At 39.6% G+C, this 19,597-nt stretch overlaps 2 protein-coding genes across 8 annotated transcripts; one reads left to right on the top strand and one right to left on the bottom strand.

The window, feature by feature from the left end:
* Positions 1–1,408: 1,408 nt before the first annotated feature.
* LOC5521859 (dual serine/threonine and tyrosine protein kinase) lies at positions 1,409–10,107 on the top strand. Of its 7 annotated transcripts, none has more exons than XM_048723645.1 (8): positions 1,422–1,557; positions 2,652–2,788; positions 3,526–3,586; positions 4,645–5,292; positions 5,680–7,076; positions 7,339–7,579; positions 8,477–8,682; positions 9,056–10,107. In XM_048723645.1, exons 3-8 carry the CDS (start codon positions 3,584–3,586, stop codon positions 9,246–9,248), a joined length of 2,688 nt encoding a protein of 895 aa, XP_048579602.1. In that variant the 5' UTR covers positions 1,422–1,557; positions 2,652–2,788; positions 3,526–3,583; the 3' UTR covers positions 9,249–10,107. The 7 variants fall into 7 exon arrangements, with proteins under 7 accessions (XP_032222785.1, XP_048579602.1, XP_032222783.1 ...); XM_032366892.2 differs by having other exon boundaries at positions 5,653–7,076; XM_032366895.2 differs by lacking the exon at positions 3,526–3,586 and having other exon boundaries at positions 1,423–1,557; positions 5,653–7,076.
* A 454-nt stretch (positions 10,108–10,561) lies between these two features.
* Positions 10,562–19,597, bottom strand: LOC5521741. The gene is made up of 11 exons (XM_032366897.2): positions 19,403–19,597; positions 18,044–18,134; positions 17,097–17,214; positions 14,430–14,812; positions 14,042–14,091; positions 13,558–13,661; positions 13,309–13,411; positions 12,842–12,939; positions 12,685–12,737; positions 11,810–11,972; positions 10,562–11,369 (listed from the first exon to the last, which is right to left on the bottom strand). Exons 1-11 carry the CDS (start codon positions 19,416–19,418, stop codon positions 11,136–11,138), a joined length of 1,413 nt encoding a protein of 470 aa, XP_032222788.2. The 5' UTR covers positions 19,419–19,597; the 3' UTR covers positions 10,562–11,135.

Genomic DNA, 19,597 nt, shown 5'->3' with positions numbered 1-19,597 from the left:
TCCATGAGCCGTATTCAATGAAATGCTTGCAAATGAAGATGAAACAATCGACTTGATCCATTTGCATGTAATTGCATTGAATACAGCTCATGGATAATACGACGTTTTAACTTAGCCTATTGTAGCTGAATATAACCTTTACTAAAATATAGATCAGCTAGCATGGCAATGTTCAGGGGCGTACGCAGGATTTTAACAAGTTGCAGTCAAAGCATTCAGAAGCTGAAGGAGGGCGTGGTCCCTCAGGGGCGTACGCAGGATTGTAACAAGTTGCAGTCAGAGCATTCAGAAGCTGAACGAGGGCGTGGTCTCATCCCGCATCTCCGTGAAGATTTCATAGCTCCCGCTTTTGGGTTTGAAATTGGCGTCAATGCGTCAGACTTTTGAGAATATTACACTATCCTCTGTCATCCTCGATCTGAAAAAGGACTTCAGTCGTCGCGTGGCACTGAACGACATAACAATATGTTTGGAAATCATCTGTAGACTACCATGGTTAAGAAAATTATAGTTTTTAACCTCATCATATATATAAAACTACGTACATAGAATGAACGAGTAATCATTTGATTTTGTCCCCGCATTATGCAAATAAGATCGAATTTTTTTTTGCAGTCCAGTGACTGCAGGCCTATAGGCTGCGTACGCCGCTGATGTTGTCCTATTTAATTAAAGTATGAACCTTTACTTTTGGCACAAAGATAAACAACCAATTATGGTGTCGCTAGAAAACGTACGTACGTCGTCGACAATTTTAACAAGGACATTTGAGTCCAGGTTTTGTTCACCTGATTTGAACGGGCAGCTTTGTCTGTCAACCATGAGAGGGTTACTCAAAATTTATTTATATAAAGAAAAGATTGGTACCTGAACAATATGGAACTAGTTATACAATAGTAGGAAACATTGTGAACTGAATACAATTTTCTTTTCAACAATGACTCTCCTGCTCAGTATTAAATTAAAACTAGACTTAAATTCGGCGCCCAAAAAAATGTGACCACCCCTTTAATGACGGCCCAAAAAATGTGACCCTCCCTAAATCCGCGCCCAAAAAAACGTAGCTCCCCCACATATTTGCCGCCCCCCCCAGTAAGTAATGACCGCTCCCTAAAGTACACAAGACAAGTTGAATATATTTTATTATTCGTCATTGAACGTTTTAGTTGCACATTATATTGTTTGATACGATGCTCATTACATACAGTAAATGTTGGAAAATTCGTGACCGGGAAATTCGCGAACACTGAAAATTCAGCTCTTGGATACCGAGGTTTTTTTGACCCCCCAAAATACTACTAATTTACCAATATATATAAAGAATGACTACAAAATACCCGCTGACGGTTTGAATCGCAGGTTTAACCCTAGGACCGCAAGACCCGCGAATTTTCTATTATTTACTGCATCTTACGTCACATGAGCACGTGACTACCCATTCGTAGAAGCAGAATTGGCCTCATTTCCGTCTTACTTTCTGCAGCAGATAGCTCTCCTCGCTCAGTTCTTCCTTACAATTCATGGAGCTGCTTGCCTTTTGAAGACCCAACGAAGACGGTGAGGTTGGAATTGTATTGAAAATGATACCATTTTACTATTTATTTCATGACTTAGTCATTCCTTGTTTTTACCCTGTGTTCGGTGTGAAACATCTTCTAAATTATGAACAACTCGTTATTGGTACAACTTCAAGCCCTGTTGATACAAGTTTAAATGAAGAATTTTAAATCGTTAAAATTTGTTGTTGCATTTTTTAGAATAATGTAAGTAACTGCTTGTTTTAGTTCCCAACTTCCAATGAACACTTTGCTTTTCTTATTAGCATCCTCTTTTGTCCACAAAACATCATTAAGACCCCCCCTCAAATAAGCTCCCTTTCCCCTAAAAAATGTAAGAGTGCTAAATGCTTTGTACTATACAAGCAGGTCGTAAAGGTTCTAAAGAAATTGTGTGAAACATGTCTTTCCCTCTAAGTGATTTCCTGTGGTGAGCCAATCAGAAGCCAGAAGCTTTTATTCACCTTATAATTTACTAGATTCCCCACATAAAAATTTTCCTAATAGGCTATGTTATGTAGAGTTTATTGAAAAGTTAGTTTTGTAGTATGACCAGAGGGTTTTACAAGGTCAGCATCTGTATTTTTTCAAGCTTGGCATCGGGACAAAAAAAAAATTCAGTTGACCAACTAAAATTATCTTGCCGTATTACACAAACTAACTGTTCAATAATTTTTCTATTATACTCAAAGTACTTTTATACCTTAGTCTCAGTTATCATTCTAGCCTGGCCGACAGAAGCTAAAAATGGCAAAATTAAAATTGTAAGGTTGTATTAGCTTACATTTTTTTTATATTTTGCCTAGAGGTTTCTTGCGTAATATAAAAAAAATAAGCTTTAGTATTTTTCAGTAGATGATCCGTTCTTGAGATATGATTCAGCAAAGTTGCCATAGATCAGAAAAAGTAGCAATTTTGACCAAATTGGGCAATTTCAGACAAATCGAGAGTCTTACATTTGCAATGTCTCAAGAATAGATTATCTAAAGCTTATTTTGGTTTACATTACACAAGGAACATTTATGCGAAAAATCAAGCGAATATAAGTTAACACAACCTTACAATTTGAACTTTGCCATTTTTTGCCCCTGTCAGCCTGACCATATCAAGTGCATGTGGAAGCACAGGTGGCCTAAGTGGTTAGTTCACTCGCCTTCCACCACTGTGGTTAGAGTTCCAATCACAGCTCTGAACTTGGGGACTTCTCTAGGTCTGGATTTCAATTTGATGCTGTAAGTGGGTTGAAGTTGTTTCTCCCGTGTTTCCAGTCGTTCGGATGAGACACAAAACCGTTAAAGAACCCATTTGTAAGAATAGGGAATTGCTCCCGGAGACCCACCACATGGATGCCATTTTTATTGTTACTATTATCAAGTGCAGAACTCCATAAATATGATCATTTTAGAGTGGGTAAGAATGTTTTGTACACACAAGGCAATAACGACAAGCTGCCTGAAGTTTGTTTTCTATAACAACAACAACAAAAATGTAATTGAAAATAAAATTCAAAATACACTTATTTGAAATGACACTATTCTATAGTATGTGCATGAAACCCTTCAATCTCTATTTCTCCCCTGCCCTTCTTAGAGAAGATTGAAATTTAGTTGCTTTTGGCTTAACTGATGTTTTACATATTGCGGTATTCCCAACTTGATCCTTTCTTTTTTCCTTCTTGTTTCACAGAGCATTGCTTAAAAATATGTATAATGTTAGTTAAATAAAGGGTGAAGTCTGAATTTTTAAAATAAGTTACCCTTTTGATAAGTGTCACTTCAAAATAGTGCCTCCCTTTTGACTAGATTAGATAAGCAACCAGGGCGCTAAAAGTGGATTACTGGTATTCACAGGTCACCCCGAGGCATAGTGTTAGGTGGTTAGGCTTGTAAAATAAGAAGTGATTTTTGGACCACAAAATTTCCATGAAATTCTATTTTTTTAACTGTCCTACCTTCAATTTCCCCTTCAGGAAAAAATATGACAACAAGATACAGAAGATTGTAGGAAGCTTGTAGAAAGCAGAAAACATGGTGATTATTCTTTACCCAGATAAAAAGGGAAACTTTCGTTCCCCAAAAAGATTATATTATACTTATACTGTAAGTTAACAAATAAAATAGGATATGAATAAAATGAATAAAATATGGTCAAGTTAACCTAGCAGTTTTCGAGTTAGCCCTCAGTTCTTTGTGTACAAGAGAAGAAACTAGAAATTACTTTGTAATTCGTTTTAGAAAGATCGTTCAATAATCTGTTAATATTACACCATTCTTAATCCTTTTAATTAAGCTTAGTATTGACTAGAGCTTCTAGGCTTTTTGAGTAGACTTTTGTTATCCAGATATCAACTTTCCTCACATTGGAAAGGCACTGGAAAGGCTAAATTGAACAATTTACATGCAATTATGCTTACCAAATGTTTGTTTTTATAGTGTGATTTTTCCCATCAGTTGACTCCCATGCCTTAAAGCTCCCAATTGAATGCGTGTAAGCCTAAAAAGCAAATCAACAAGTAACTATAGACTCCTTAAAGTTCCATGCATTTCTTTTAATATACCTGGAACAGGGTCAATTGGGAAAAGGGATAATACTGTAGTTCTGTAAATTGTTAATACATTTTTTTATCTGTGTATAAACACATCAACAACCAAAATGAGAGTGAAAACAAGTTTTGATACTACTTTTGTGATGATAAACTTTACCATCTGTCTATTTATCTGTTCATGTTTACTTTTGTCTGCATTATGTCTATCTATCCATTATCACTCATAATGTCTTTTTATCTGTCCATCCATTTAACTAACCTATATTTACTCTGTCCTTCCTTCCTTTTTGCATGTATTGTCTGTCCTTCCGATCTGTCTGTCATTTCGAATTACATCATATTCCAACTGCCATTATTTCTGTTGTTCATCTACTATGAATATAAATGGCTGTCTGTCTTTTCTACCGGAATTTCTGTCATCAAAGTGTATCTGTACATGTACATCTATTTACATGCCCATTTGTTGATAGGCCTGTACTGTACCTTCTGGACTTTTCTTTGTTGTATTTATGTGTCCAAAACATATTTGTTATTTTTTTGCAGATGTTAGCCGGAGAGAAAACATTTGAAAAGCAATTTAGGAGCTTCAGCTCTAAAATTCAATACTTTAGAAATTGTCTGGAAGATGCTCAAAAGATTATTTCAAGTTTACAGAAGGCCTACAAAGATGACATGAACTCTGATGTTATCAACGCATTCATATCTGAGCAGGAAACCCAGAAGTTCGAGGAATTTGTCTCAAAGAAAGCTGCGATATTGGTGGTTGGTCAGACGAATTCTGGAAAGAGTTCGCTCATCAACGAGCTGCTTGGTGGCACTTATCTTCCGACAGCAGAAATCCCATGTACTTCACGAATAGTTCGTATCTGCTATAGCGACAATAACTATGTGGAAGTGCAAGGACCTAATGGGGAATGCGTTCAAGGCAAGCAGTCATTTGGGAAGAAAAGAATCCCTCGAGACGAGATTGCTTTAGATGATGATAAAAAACGAAGTGATGCAGAATGGGTGCGTTGTGTCGTTAAAGTGGGTTTGAACAACTCGCTTCTGCGAGGAGGTCATCTTGAGTTAGTGGATGCTCCAGGAATGAGCGAGAACGAAGTACTTGACCAGATTGTTCAAGAGTGCATTCATGGCATATTGCAAGTTGTGATCTACGTCATTGATGGGAATTCGAGTCTTAGAACACAGGTGGGAGCAAATTTCACATTCTAAATCAACGATAGGTATTTAATTATATTTTGAGTAGCATCATTTGCACATGTGTACAGTCAATGCCCCCCTTGGCTTAGTATGAGACGAATCTGGTTTTGAGCTATTCTCCATGCTTTTAGGGAGACTTGAGGCTAAGACTATTCCTTAGTGGGGCGTGTTTGGAAAAATAATCCGTGATTACTTGAATGACCTTCACAATAGCCTGCGTTATTCGCTGTCAAGACAGGCTACATCCACCACTACTTCACACATTTACCTGAAATTTCAAACTTTCTGCTAGCCATCCTTTTAAGATCATTTCTGTTGATTTTTGCAAACGTTGTCACTTTTTTTCAGGACCGAGAATTTTTGTTTTCGTTAAAGGAAAGGATAGACAGCATACCCATATTCTTCGTGTGCAACAAAGTAGATACGAATGCCAAGGCGGCCGAGTTCGACAGAGATTCTGACGACAGTGATGATGATTCCAGCCTCGACAATGTAGAGACAAAGATGCGTCAAGCGTACAAAGCTCTCGTAGGATACGGGCTAATAGACTCAGATATACAACTTGAAGATTGCGCGGCCTTTCATGGTATATCTACTCATGAAGTCCGTAAGGCCAGGCATAAAAAGATCCACAATCAATTTACGGACGCTTTTGAAGTAATGAAGAGTAGTTTCCTAACATTTCTTGATAACAGCCTAAACGCTAACTTAGGCTACACCACGGATCTTCTTTTGCGCATTCTACAACGCATCTTTGATTTTTACATCAGCAGAGGACCACTTCGCGGTGACCTTGAATCTATTTGTAGGGATATACGAGGTATTCAGGCGGTAGAGAGAACCTACTTTAACAAAATGTGTGAATATGTCAAGAGTAACCATACAAAGCTTCATAATGTCATGGAATCAAGTGTTAATAGTTCATCAGAAAATATTCTGAAAGAAGCAGAGGAGATGGAGTTTGCACCAATTCGTATTGGCAACGCCGTAAAAAGAAACGAAATCATCAATCAATGCAGAGATCAGATACACAAACTAGTCCTGTTAAGAGTACTAAATATTTCACTCAAAGAGGCAACTAAAACCCTTCGTGTGATAGCGGGTCAGATGAAGAGGAAGCTGGACATTTGTTTGGAGAACGCAGCAAAACATGATAACCTTACCAACAAACTTGTGACCAATCAGTTACATATCTGTTATCTGAACCGCAGGGACATTGAAGAGATGATAAACATGGGTCCTATTGTTAACTTCTCACTAATGAGCCGTACCTTCAAAACTTGGGATCAACTCAAACGGTTTGCCACTGATGTCCTCTCCAATGTTACTGGCACAGAGGTCAATAAATCGTGGAAACGCAAGATAGCTAAAAACATATTAGACAATGTTAACTTTTCAGAGGTATCCCACAGAATTATCGAAGTCATTCTTACTGATAACCAAGCAAGTCACGAGACTTTCCAGATCAATACTAGATGTATGGAACAGCTTTGCAAAATGGCAGACAAGCAATCCGACTGTCAGCAGATGGTTGTATTTGAGCATGCGCATTCGTTTGCTGAGGTCATTTGCCGGACTGAGGCGCTGATGAACACGCTCCTTCACCCCGAGGTCAAGTTACTGGAGCCACTGGGAAGGCCGGGTTATCGTGGCACCGTCTATAACTGTTTGGTACCAGCCGGTCGCTTTGGAAAGTGTGATGTTGTTGCTAAGCAATATAAGTCCGTTGTCTCACCAAACCAGTTCTTGGCTTTACAACAATGCATGAGAAGGTAAGAACATGGTACAGAAAAACAAATGAGATGAGAGTTTAAAAAATAATAAGATGCAGTTCAATAAATTCTATATCTTTAAAGCGTGTATAGCTAAGGCGCACGCTTTGTTGAATGATGCTGCGAAGTAGGCTGTCCATCAGTCGTTTGTCCGAACGAATGTGTGCCAGCAATGCTGTATGTTTATGGCGCTCGTTTCACGAAGCCTTACCTACTTCATTATTGTGTTGCCCTAATGTTTGTGAACTATGTTTTTATAAAGCTTTGATGACGCAGACCAGCACGGTATCCTACGCCCGTCTTCTATTGTCTTGGTGGATGTGAGCATACTTACTTTGCTCCTCCCCGCCTGCACCACCGATCTATACACGGCTTTGTCCGGTTCAGCGTACCACATGCCTATGTCTGTACGCATCTCTCTGCTGCTGCAGATCACCGAAGCCTGCTTGTACTGCCGAGCGAAGAACGTGCACCTCATCGACCCGCGCTTAACCAACGTGAAGGTAGTAGCAGTTATCAGAACCAACACCCATATAACCTCTGTACCCATCTTATAGTGCGACGCGCTGCGTCCCCATCAGAACGTTTAAAAAAGTTAGCCAGTTAGCATGCTATACACAATTGATTACACAAATGCGTAACTGTGAGGATTCCATCGCGCTTTTATATGAACACAACCATTTCTTTGCCTTTAGTGGCTGGCTACTGAAATTCATGTAAATCATATAATATGTTTCTTTCACAAAACTGTCAAGGCGCGCGCGTCGCACTGTAATTGTCTGCATTCTTTTAAAATAAATGCGAGGAGGATGTTTGGCAAAATGAATCACAACCGCACAACATCATCTTGTTCTCTTTACCAATCAGCGCGCGAGAAGCCATGATATCTAGTGTCACCGAGTTGAGCCTGGCGTAGTTTTGCAGGTGGATTTTTTGTAGTGCTTCCTCACCAGAGACCGAATCGGCATTTTTTTACACTCGATCGAGTGCATGCGAAAACGAACAAAAGTATCCACTCAACAAGCTGTAAACGATTGGGTCTATTGGGCTCCGGGCTCGATTCCCGGTTCCGACGTTAATTGCGTTTGTTCTAGCGTCTTCTTCAAGGGGTTTTCTCCGGTTTCTGGTTGTTTACCATTTAATCAGAAATTCCGGAATGCCATAATGGTAAGAAAAAGTTTCCTGTATTCCAGAATTTCCGGGGTGACTTATGTAACCATCTGCTTCTATATCAAGAAATGCTACTTTTGGGGCTCCTGCTTAGAAATATTCTAGACGCGGGTTTCCTGTTTATCATCCGAAAACAAAATGCCTGCAAAAAAAACCCGCCATTGAAATTTTGTATGACAATATGTGTTTGTTTATGTGATGGTTGTATAAAAGCTCCTGACCTCTTTCAGCTCGATGGTGACTATCGTAGTATGCTGGACATCAGCAAGCCACGTGATGACTCAGTGCCATACCCCGATGGGATGGCGCCGTTCCACGTGTCGGCGCCACCCCCCCCTCTCATTGCTTTCTCCACGAACACCACACAGACAGCTCATCACGATGTCTACGCGCTAGGAATACTGGGCTGGCTTTTGGCGATGGAAAAATACATCAGGTATATTTTTGTGGAAGATATTGTCCAACATCTGTTTGTCTTATATCCGATTGGATAAATCAGGTCCAAAATAGACCATCTCATCAAATACCTTTGCCATCCATTACGTGCTCTCGCTCAATAGGTTGCCTAGCTTTGACCTGTTGCACGGCCAAAATATCTGATAACCAACCTTGTCGGTCCGTTCAGTGTTCGCAGCATTTCATGGAAAAAAAACCCCTGATAATGTTATTTAAATTCATGATCATTAGTTGAAAATATCTTGACCATTTTGATAGTTTTTTTTTTTCATCGGAACAAAATTTTCAATGTGCGGTTTCCCTATTGCCGAAACAAATATCCCTATCGTCCTTTTCTTGTTGTTATCTTTTAGACCTCAATATGCTCAAACAGTCGATGTCAAGGAAATCTACGAGGCCACCAGTCGAATGGCTCATCCCCACTTCACCGTGGAAATCGAAGCTAACTACGAAGTCTTCACTGGTTTGATGCTAGATTGTTTTTTGGGCACTATCTCTCTTTGGGATCTCTCTAATCGGCTAAAAAAGGCAATTGGGGCTCAATAGAGCTATTTGTGGGATGTACATGTCTATGTATACTTGAAAAGGACGAGAATTAAAATGGAATGCATGTGGTAGGGTTATTTACACCTTTTCCAAAAATAGTTTATTATCCCCCTTGCTGCCCCATTAGCACTAAGATATGGGAAAGTCCTCGCTGTCGAGTAAACGACAGAGAGAAGCACGAAGTGCTAGTGAGGCAACACGAGGGAGACCAAATGGTCCTTGGCGAGCTGATGTGTATTTACGGGAACCAGTTAGTTTATAAAAAAAAAACATTTATTTGAGAAGATACGTGCAGCAACTGATAGACTTTAAAGTACGGCTAGGGAGGGAGGGTGGGGCGAGTTGTTTTCCCGAGTCTTTCAAGCTTAACTGACACTGGTGCATATCAATAGATGCTTAATAATGCATCGCGAGGGATCATGAATATTCAATAAGATTTGAATAGTTGCATGTTTAGTAACGGAAAAGGCTCAATTTGAGACACAAACACCGGTAACATGACAGCTGTTGCAACGTTGAAGGGGGTATGTTTTACAGGGTATGTATGTGTTTTACAGGGTATGTAGGTGTGTTTTAAAAGGGTTTTGAACTGTGTTTTATAGGGTATGTACGTCTGCTTTACAGAGTACGTAGATGTGTTTTACAATATATGTGTGTGTTTTTACAGGGTATGTAGATGTATTTTACAGTAGTTTTACAATGTAGTACCTGTTTCTGAAATTCACCTCTAGATCTTTTGTTGTCCAGTCAATCTAATGTTTAACCTATGAAAGAGTAGCATGTCCTTAATAACTTCCAAAAAGTAAAGTTCTTTTGGGGGAACATCTCAAAATTCAACAATAAACAATTTCTTTTGTCAGCCATCTTGTATTCCATTGTTTGTGTTGCAATTACTTTTAGGTTCGGCTATATTCATGAATAAGTAAAAAAGTCTTATTATGTTTAGTCTTTAATCATAATTACAGCGCAACCACTAGCAACCAGTAAAACCGTGAACAACTTTAATATGTGTGGAATATTTATTTGTTTTCTGAGAAATCAGACGCGAGAATTCAGACACCGAGACTTGTTGAGACATGTTTCTTGTTGACTGTTTGAACAACTCGCGAGTTCTTGGTCGGAACAAACATTCATACATATTTCCGAGTTCACGGTTTTCTTGGTCGCGCTAATAATATCCTACATATTCTACTCTTTTATTCTTTCTATCTAATCTGCAAGTGAAGCTGGAAAACCGATCAGCGTTTTCCAAACTGTTCCCAATATAGGAACCCTACTTTTGTGATTTGATCTACTTACTGCATCATCTTTTATTGTACTCTATCCAGTTTAACCGGTTACTCTATTTCGGTGCTTGATATAACTTGCTCTATTTGTGAACTTGTTCCTCGTGTGTAATGATTATAACTAGCACAATTTGTGAACTTATTCCTCGAGAGTAATGATTATAACTAGCACAATTTGTGAACTTATTCCTCGTAAGTAATGAATATAACTAGCACAATTTGTGAACTTATTCCTCGTGAGTAATGATTTCATCAGCAAGAAAAGGCTTCTAAACTTAGGTAAAGATACAGTCATTAGAAACCTTGGGGGCAGGGGGGGGGCACAGTCACTCCCCTACTGCTCATTTCCGTACGGTTGTTCAGTATGGTCCGTATAACTGGGGAGGGGGCCCTACGGCACTATGCTCTAGCTTCTGTTGACGGGAGACTACGTGTGTACTGATTTTATCAGTTAGGGGAGACTTGCTTTCTGCAACGCAGCTAATGAATGGCTTCCTGTAGCTTTGGTTGAAGACTAACTCCTCCTTTGTCTTGATTACATCAGTTAGGAGAGACTTGCTTTCTACGATACAGCTGACGAATGGCCTGTGTTGTAAGAGGGCTATGAAGCAGGTAGGGAGTCCCGCCCCCTCCCCCTCCCCCTCGGTCTTCCTCTTATTGGTCCTGCACGCCCATAACCACTAAATATGGCGTTCAAGGGAAGGTTTGGACAGGGATTGATGAGAAGCTGTCTGCAATCCTCTAGGAGTGTTTCGTTTCGAAGTTTTTCGACAATTTCCACGAGACTTTGGAAGACTTCGCCGCCAAGAATCAACAGGCCTTCTCTTGGTGAACTCTGACAGGATTTAAAACAGCTGTATAATTTGGTATTCAGAAGCAATTAAATACCTTCAGTCTTGTGCCTTGTGATCTGCACTTAATGGTAAGAACTGACACAGCGTCTTCTACAGAGGTTAGGGGAGGGGAGGTGGGGGTAGGTAGGTGGTGGCTAAGTTCGCCTCAAACGCAGTAACAGCACATTCCCAATGGAGATGTACCAGAAAAGATTCAAACCGCCTTCCCTCCTTGATTCCCAGAAACTTCAACCCTCTGAAAAGTGGCCAAATAAAGGGGGGGGGGGGGGGGGGGGGGAAGAGCGGCCTTCGGCCTCGGTCAGTATTTTCAAGACCTCGGTCACTGTATTTCACGATACGGACCTCCCACCCGGGAAATACCCCCTATTTATGCTATTTGCCATGACAGATGGTTTTACATTCTCTTGTCTTCCCGGCTCACCTCAATTTGAACCTGAACCACGCCATTGTCACGTGTTTTGACAGCCAAGACAAAGAAACCGTCGTCTGCCCTGGACGTGCTAAACCTTATGAGAAAATGGCCTGGAGAGAGGTCCCGTAGGAGCCGCTCACTTTCAGTCTCATCCATGTGGCCAGCAAACCAACTGCAAAGGACACGCGCACTGATTAACTCATGTGTGCTGAAGAGGGGGGGGGGGTCGTGTTTCCGCCATAGGGCACAGGCACTGAAGGCCTAGGTAAACTAGGGAACATGCGCCTGCATGTCCCCTAGTTTAGTCACCCAGAGAGACATTGTAACGAACGACACGAAATTGTTTCTCGGATACAAATTTGTCGCGCTTTGAATGTTTTTGGTAGTGGCAAAACAAGAAAAAATACGCCGCCCTTATTTAGCCAGGCCTTACAGTGAAGACACAGAAAACGGGCCATGCTGAACAACTTTGACCAATCAGATTCGGCTTGAACAACGTTAACATTTTGAAAAAAAGTTCAGCCAATGAGAAACGCCGGACGTTGTTTAAAAATACAAGTGATCGAGCCGCTTTCCCACGGTCAACTACAGGTACAAGATCACATAAATAACGTCCGGCGTCTCTCATTGGCTGAACTTTTTTTTACAAAATGTTTACGGTGTTCAAGCCGAGTCTGATTGGTCAAAGTTGTTCACCATGGCCCGCTTTCTGTGTCCTCACTTTTATATATTTTAATATATAAAACGATTTCAAAAAAACGATTTCAAAAAACGATTTCACGAGGAAAAAGACGCAATATTAATGTAATTTCTAGGGCTCATGGTTTTTGGTGAATTTTGGCTGACAAAAACGTATTTTTGGCTACGCGTAGAGTACACAATACCTTTGTTTGCCGATGTTACTTTTGGATAGCGACTTTGTCATGAGCTCGTGAATCTGTCATTAAACACACACAAAACCACATTGCTACAATTGAATAAATCAAGAAATAATTCGATCAATCGGCAAATCAATCATCTTTCAACCTAATTGTTTGTTACCTTGTGCAGTGCGCCTCCTTTTCCAGGAACCATCGGACCAAACCAGGCAACCAGCCGACAAAACGACAACAGGCTGACGTCTTTGGTATCACGCTCCTCTGGGACATCAAGAACAATCCATAAAATATTTATCTAAGAAATGATGAAACGATTGGCCAACGCTCAAGGCAAGAAATGTATCGGCAAACTTTGGAATCATTACAAGAGGGGAACCGTTTTTTGTGCCTTTCACCATTTGGCCTTGTGAATTTGCCCTTGCCCCAAGGGTTTATTTCCAGTTTGTCTATTTCTCCCATCAACAACAAAACCTCAATTACGAATTCAAGCCACTTCGAGTGGTCAGGCCTGAGTCGCCTAGCTACTGTCTAACCATTTTTTAGACTTGCCCACTTTGTATACGTGCCCTCGTAATTTAGCTCCCTGAACTAAACATTTTCATGTTTGTTAAGTTTATTGAAAAGCTTTACCGAAGCAGATCTTGAAAACATTGCACAGGAATTTGATGACACAGCCTCGCTGAATTTCATCAGGGCAGGCTCTTCTCATTGCTTCATGAAAATCCTTCCATATCTGTAGAGCACATTAAACACAAAAAATGTAAACCTCCATTGTAGCACTAGAAACCATATTGGCCCACGTTTACGCTCACATTTTATATTTCTTTGTTTTCGAGCTGATACTGATTGCGAGTTGTCTGTATTATACTCGAACTCTACCTTGTGTTGATGCTGGACCCCCGGTATGCTACGCCAGAACTCTCGGGATTCCTGTGTGAGGTGCCTCTCAATGACATTCATAATTTCATCATCACTTTCATCCTCTGCGTAGAAATAATACAAGCAATATAATAATGAATACAATTATAAAAACAACTGCCATTTACTATCATTCATTGCGTCTATTAACCGTGATGATTTATTCCTAAGTTTATGCTTCAAACATGCACGTTTTGAATCAGTTCACGATCGCCTGAAAATAGGCGCATTCTACAAATTAAAATTTGTCAGGTATCCTAGATCACTGACAATAGCATAACATTGTGAATGGAGGAACTTAGTAAACTGTGTAAGAATTGAGATGAGGTTAAGGGCTTTACAATTATCTGTAATTCATGTTTTCAAATACAAATACAACCGAATGTTCCACGTGTCCTACTGAGCAGTTGGGAAAAGCGAGCGATATGGCGCGGTTGACTCTCACCTATATGCTCAGAAGGCGTTTTTGACAAACGGGATCTACCGGATGAAGCACTAAAACAACAGCAATGAAAAAGAAGCACTATTGTCATTGGTCCGTCAAATTTGTAGTCCCTGCAAACAATGGTATGTATCCGAGCTTTTAACAAAGATGACTACAGCAGCAACAACAACAACAATTGCAGCAACATCATCAACAAAAACAACAACAATAACAACAGCAGCAACAACAACTAAAACAGCAATAGCAGAAGCAACACCAGCAGTAGCAACAGTAGTAGTAACAACAACCACAACAACAACAACAACAGTAATAACAGTAGCAGCAACAATAATAGCAACAGTAAGCAGCAACAGATAACAAACCAAGTAACAACATTACAACATCTTACCCAAAAGATTCGTCTGGTGGGAGAGAGATCCCGCTTACACTCGTACTTGTACTGTCGTCAAGCGATTCCTGTGTTGGCAATTTGTTGCTGGGTGGCTCTAGGCTCAACTTCTCCAAGAGGTCCGAGATCACATCGAACCTTCCGCTCTCATCGATCGCACGAAAAAAGTCCACTGTCGTTGTAGTATGGCATAAATTTAACAGTTCCATTGTGGGATTTTCTTTTGATTCAAGTGTTCGAATAGTAGCAGCCTTGATACCTAAGTTCGATGCAACCATGCGCCAGTCTTCTCCTGTTGGCTCCTTTCGAGGGTTCAAAAGTTCCGCTATTTGACGCTGGAACTTCCAGGAGAAATTTCGCACATCGTTAGGAGTGTGGTTCAGCTACAATGAAACATAAGCATAATTATAGTTTTCTGTTTTTATATCTATGAGTTATATTTTCATGCTCTAATTCGTAAAAAAGCATATTTGGGATGTAAATATATCCGTTTGTGATGTTTTTTCCCCGGAAGCTCAATTTCACAAGTTTTGAGCAATATTAGTTTTATCTCTTATTCTTGTGTCGGTACCAAGTATGAGACATACTTTTGGTATCTTTATTGGTTCTAGAATTTCATTCTACAATTTTACAGTCTTCATATGAATATACAATTTCACAGAGTTATTTTTACAGAAATTTCAGAAGTTCTTTACAGGTTTTTAGCTAAAATCTACGGTGGCCCACAAGGGCACGGCAAATTTTTTTTCTTCACGGAAAAACTTTATTATCTCACCGCAAAACTTTATTATCTTACGGCAAAACTTATTTCTTCATGGCAAAATTTTTTCTTCACGGCAATTTTTTTTCTTCACGGCAAAACTTATTTCTTCACGGCCAAATTTTTTCTCCACGGCCAAATTTTTTCTTCACGGCAAAATATTCTCTTCACGGTGGAGGTTGGATTAGTGGAAAATGAGGATCGACTAGGACTCGAGGATTCCGACCCTCGGGGATCTTTTTTTTTAGGTCATGCGCTCCCTTAAAGGCAGAGGCCTAAAGCGCCCTTGAGCTGAATATTTATGCATAGTATCCCTTAAAAATGGCACTGGATTTCATTTCCCTGCTTTGTTTTTGGGCAAATTTAACAGCGTTACACCGGGGAACCCAAGCTCTTATTTCGTAACAATTACTTGGCTGTTAGAAGAAGTGCTTTTCTTTATTGCCCCTGTGGAGTTAAAAAATGCATATCTTGCCCTCCTTTTTTACGGAGAAGGGCGAGGGTGAGGTTTGCCGTATTTTAAAGCTCCACAGCCTTTGAGCGTTGATTCATGGATTTTATCAAGAATTTGTCCTATCAGTGACCAGTAGATGCTGCGCGATGTATATAGTATTTCTAGAAATGAACATTCAAAACAAACATTACCAACTCCAGTTTATAACATAGTGATTGATGTTAAAAACTTGATAAGAGTTGAATAACAATGTGATTGGGTGTTTTTCTTTGCAAAGGCGCAGCACATTTTATTGATGGCATCATTGTTTATACCTTTATCAATAATTTTCTAAAGCTAAGTTCAAACGCCGTATTATCCATGAGCCGTATTCAATGCAAATACATGTAAATAAATAGAGTAACAAAAAAGATCCCCGTGAGTCGGAATCCTCGAGTCCTAATCCAGATTCCCGGGCCGATCCTCATTTTCCACTAATCCAACCGCCGTGAAGAAAATATTTTGCCGTGAAGAAACAAATTTGCCAGGGAGAAAAAAAATTGCCGTGAAGAAAAAATTTTGCCGGGAAGAAATAAGTTTTGCTGTGAAGAAAAAAAATTGCCGTGAAGAAAAAAATTTGCCGTAAGATAATAAAGTTTTGCCGTGAGATAATAAAGTTTTGCCGCGAAGTTTTGCTGTGAAGAAAAAAAATTGCCGTGAAGAAAAAATTTTGCCGTAAGATAATAAAGTTTTGCCGTGAGATAATAAAGTTTTGCCGCGAAGAAATAAAGTTTTGCCGCGAAGAAATAAAGTTTTGCCGCGAAGAAATAAAGTTTTGCCGTGAGATAATAAAATTCTGCCGTGCCCTTGTGGGTACGTAAAAATCAGCTCTTCCTGAGAAACTGTGAAATTCAAGGTTGTCTAAAGTCACAGTTTTTTTTAACAGCACTGTATAACTTATCTCTAATATTATGAATAATCCATACAATTTATTTTTTTGTTGGCTAGGAAAGTGAGCCAGTTAAAAATGGCACAAATTTAAGAGTTTATAATGACAAGATTCAGCCAGCTTCCAGCCAGCAAAACTGACCCACAGCCTGGAACAACTTATTATTACTTGTGCACCCTGGTAAAGTGTTAGAGTTGATAGGGACAGTAAAAGATCCATTTGGGGGTTACAGGGGACAGTGCTGGAATTTTTTAAAAGAATTGTACAATAAAAGGCAAAGCCACAAAGCCATTTCTGCCCCTCTCCCTACAAAAAATCCTGGATGCAACCCTGAAGGAATTTTCTGAACTATCAATCACTGAAAACAATGTGCCCCCCTGCCCCCCCCCCCCCTCAAATATTTAAACAATAAAGGAAATGACCATGGAGCGACTGTTAGCCACAGTATTTTAATGTCTCTGTACAGTGCCCTCCCCCCAATATTTTGAGGCCTGGAATGTCCCTGTGAATAATAGGTTCACTTACCAAATGGGCTAGCTGACGGTCTTTTGCAGAAGAAGGTCTTGGGCTTGATGATGCTTGAGGACTTTCAAATGTCAATCGCTTACCACTTGATTGAGAAGATTTTGAAACACTGGCCGCGCTTGAAAAATAAATTGAAAGGAAAAATGAATTGATGGGAAGAAGGAGTATATGTAAATCCAATGAAGTAAAGAAAATAAAATCATTTGGAGAAACCCTTATTATAACTGGGGGGTTGAAACCCAGAAAAATTCATTCAGATTCAATGTGATTCATTATTCATATTTACATTGCTGAGAACAACTGATAAAAGGGGAACCAGATATTCTTGCATTTTAGGTTGAAATATACAAAATGGAATGACAACACTTTTCTCATGCGTTTGTTCCAGATTTAGCCATCTTTTAGGGTTAAAAATTCCTTCGACAAATTCCTTCACCCAATTTGCTATCTCTTAGGGGTACGAATTTCTGTTGACCAGGCCCAAAGTGCCATCCCTAATCGATTTCGTCGAGGATCACTGCCGTCTGTTTTTATCAGAGCCCCAAAACACCCTAGCAACCACATATTTTCAATTTTATACAATCCATCAACCATCAACAGGATGACTAAATGGATAGACAAATTCATGACCACAGGATATCCAAGGCCCACATTGGGTCACTTGTATACTTCACAAAATTCACCACTGGTTGCTGTATTTCATATGTATGAGACTATTTGGCTATGTTAAAGATAATTGCTACAATACTGTAACATTTGTCAAACCCATCCAGAGGTATAACCACTACAATGGATGTGCGCTGTGACCCAGACAACCCTCAACAGCCTAAAAGTGGGCAATTTATTTAATAGATTGCCATATTTTAACCGATGATATCTAAGCCAAAGCACATTCCTCAAGAAATCCTGGTTATACACCTGAATCTCCCCTCTTTTTCATTTCTTACTCCCAATTATCAGCAAGTGGGGATGATCCTGCTACTCCAGTTGCTGCTGTGTAGACCCCACTGCTAGCATCACTAGCTTGGCACTGGCTATCTACAGGAAATTAACGTAAATGTAAAAAACAACTGCAAAGTGACTTAGGGGGGGGGGGTGAGGATTTTGATAAAAATAAGGGGAAAAATAAGGTGCCCCCCCTTCAGGTGGAACAAAATTTTCCATGCCCCCCCTTATGCTTCCCCTATATTTTCGGAGTCCCCCCCTAGAGAAAACCTGAAGAAAGAAGGAACAAAGGAGGGAATAGCAACAACAATGTAAAAGGAACGTGTACAAGAGATTAGCTGCAGGATGGTGAGAAAGGCTTTTCGTTCTTCCCCATGCGCAGAAAAGCGCAGCACAGGAAAGAAAAGAAAGAGAGAGAGGAAGACAGCAAATTAGATATGAGCGAGGATATTGATAACGAAGAATAAGCCATTGTAGCTTTAGAATGTTTTGTTAATGATTTCAAATATGGAACATAAGCATATAGCGGAAACCATAAAAAATAGGGTGTATACTGGTTTGCATTGCATAGATTAAACTTAGTTTAATACATATCCTGGACTCCTGGATTGTACATGCCACTGCCCCAAAACTTAGACTCCATGAACCATAAAGTCTGATTTAACACTTGGTAAAATTATATAAAAGGGACAACACCCAAAGAAATCAGTGCCCCCCTTTTTAAAATCTAAACACTTTCGACGCCTCCCCTTTAGACCTTGGAAATTTTCAAGGTCCTCCACAGTATCCTCACCCCCCCCCCCCCCTCGGGGTAATAAATGAACTTTCCCTAAGCCCAGTGGTAAAGGAGCATTTCTTGCACACATCTTTATGCTATATTTTGCCATAATTGTTTATGTGTTCTCAATAATTTTTACTTAGGTTGCTAAAAAAGAAAACATCACAGATTGTCAATGAACAACACGTTTTTGTGCATACTGTACAATGTCTTCTCAACTTTGTGTTCATGTTTAGCTTGGGCAGTATGAGATCTAAAGGCTTTATCTTTTTTCCCAGTTTTGTTTTTGTCTAGGAAAGACCAAAACTCAGGCTGTTAAGCTATTAGCCTGGTCCCCATATGCAGATGTACAGTAGATGAGGTAGCTAAAGTTTCTGTTCAAAGCTAAGAAGGGAAAAAACCCAGCGGCCATGGAAACAATAAAACATCGTATCGGGACTCTGAGATCGCGTTAAAAATCCGAAACTCCGAGAGCTTATGTAAGAGACAGTATAAAAACTTGGACAGATATAATGAAACTAGAATTGCAGGATTGACAATAAGAACTACAGAATAATAAGCTTAAGTAAATAATAGGTCCTACCTTTCTCCGAACTCATGGCTTGAAAAGTTGTAAAAAATTGATTCTAATAATTACGCTAACTATTTTACGCATCCCTAATTATTGCAAAGTAAAAATAAATATATCTCAATAACAAACATGGCGCGTAAAGTGTGAAAATATCCACGAGTTTGTATCAACAGCAAGATTTCTTCTTTTATCAGTTTATCGCTTTGA

Source organism: Nematostella vectensis, chromosome 2 (genome assembly GCF_932526225.1).
Source record: "Nematostella vectensis chromosome 2, jaNemVect1.1, whole genome shotgun sequence".
NCBI lineage: Eukaryota > Metazoa > Cnidaria > Anthozoa > Actiniaria > Edwardsiidae > Nematostella > Nematostella vectensis.
Note: the sequence above shows the minus strand (reverse complement) of the source record. Positions and strands in the feature narration are given on the sequence as shown.

What these genes read in the sequence shown, in the direction of transcription:
- LOC5521741 (XM_032366897.2), bottom strand. An exon ending in CCACCAGACGAATCTTTTGG is followed by an intron (nt 14,092 to 14,429) that starts GTAAGATGTTGT and finishes CTGTTGTTTTAG; the next exon opens with TGCTTCATCCGGTAGATCCC. An exon ending in TGGTTCAGGTTCAAATTGAG is followed by an intron (nt 11,370 to 11,809) that starts GTGAGCCGGGAA and finishes AAATCCTGTCAG; the next exon opens with AGTTCACCAAGAGAAGGCCT.
- LOC5521859 (XM_032366892.2), top strand. An exon ending in ATTCGAGTCTTAGAACACAG is followed by an intron (nt 5,293 to 5,652) that starts GTGGGAGCAAAT and finishes ACTTTTTTTCAG; the next exon opens with GACCGAGAATTTTTGTTTTC. An exon ending in TTACAACAATGCATGAGAAG is followed by an intron (nt 7,077 to 7,338) that starts GTAAGAACATGG and finishes GTTTTTATAAAG; the next exon opens with CTTTGATGACGCAGACCAGC.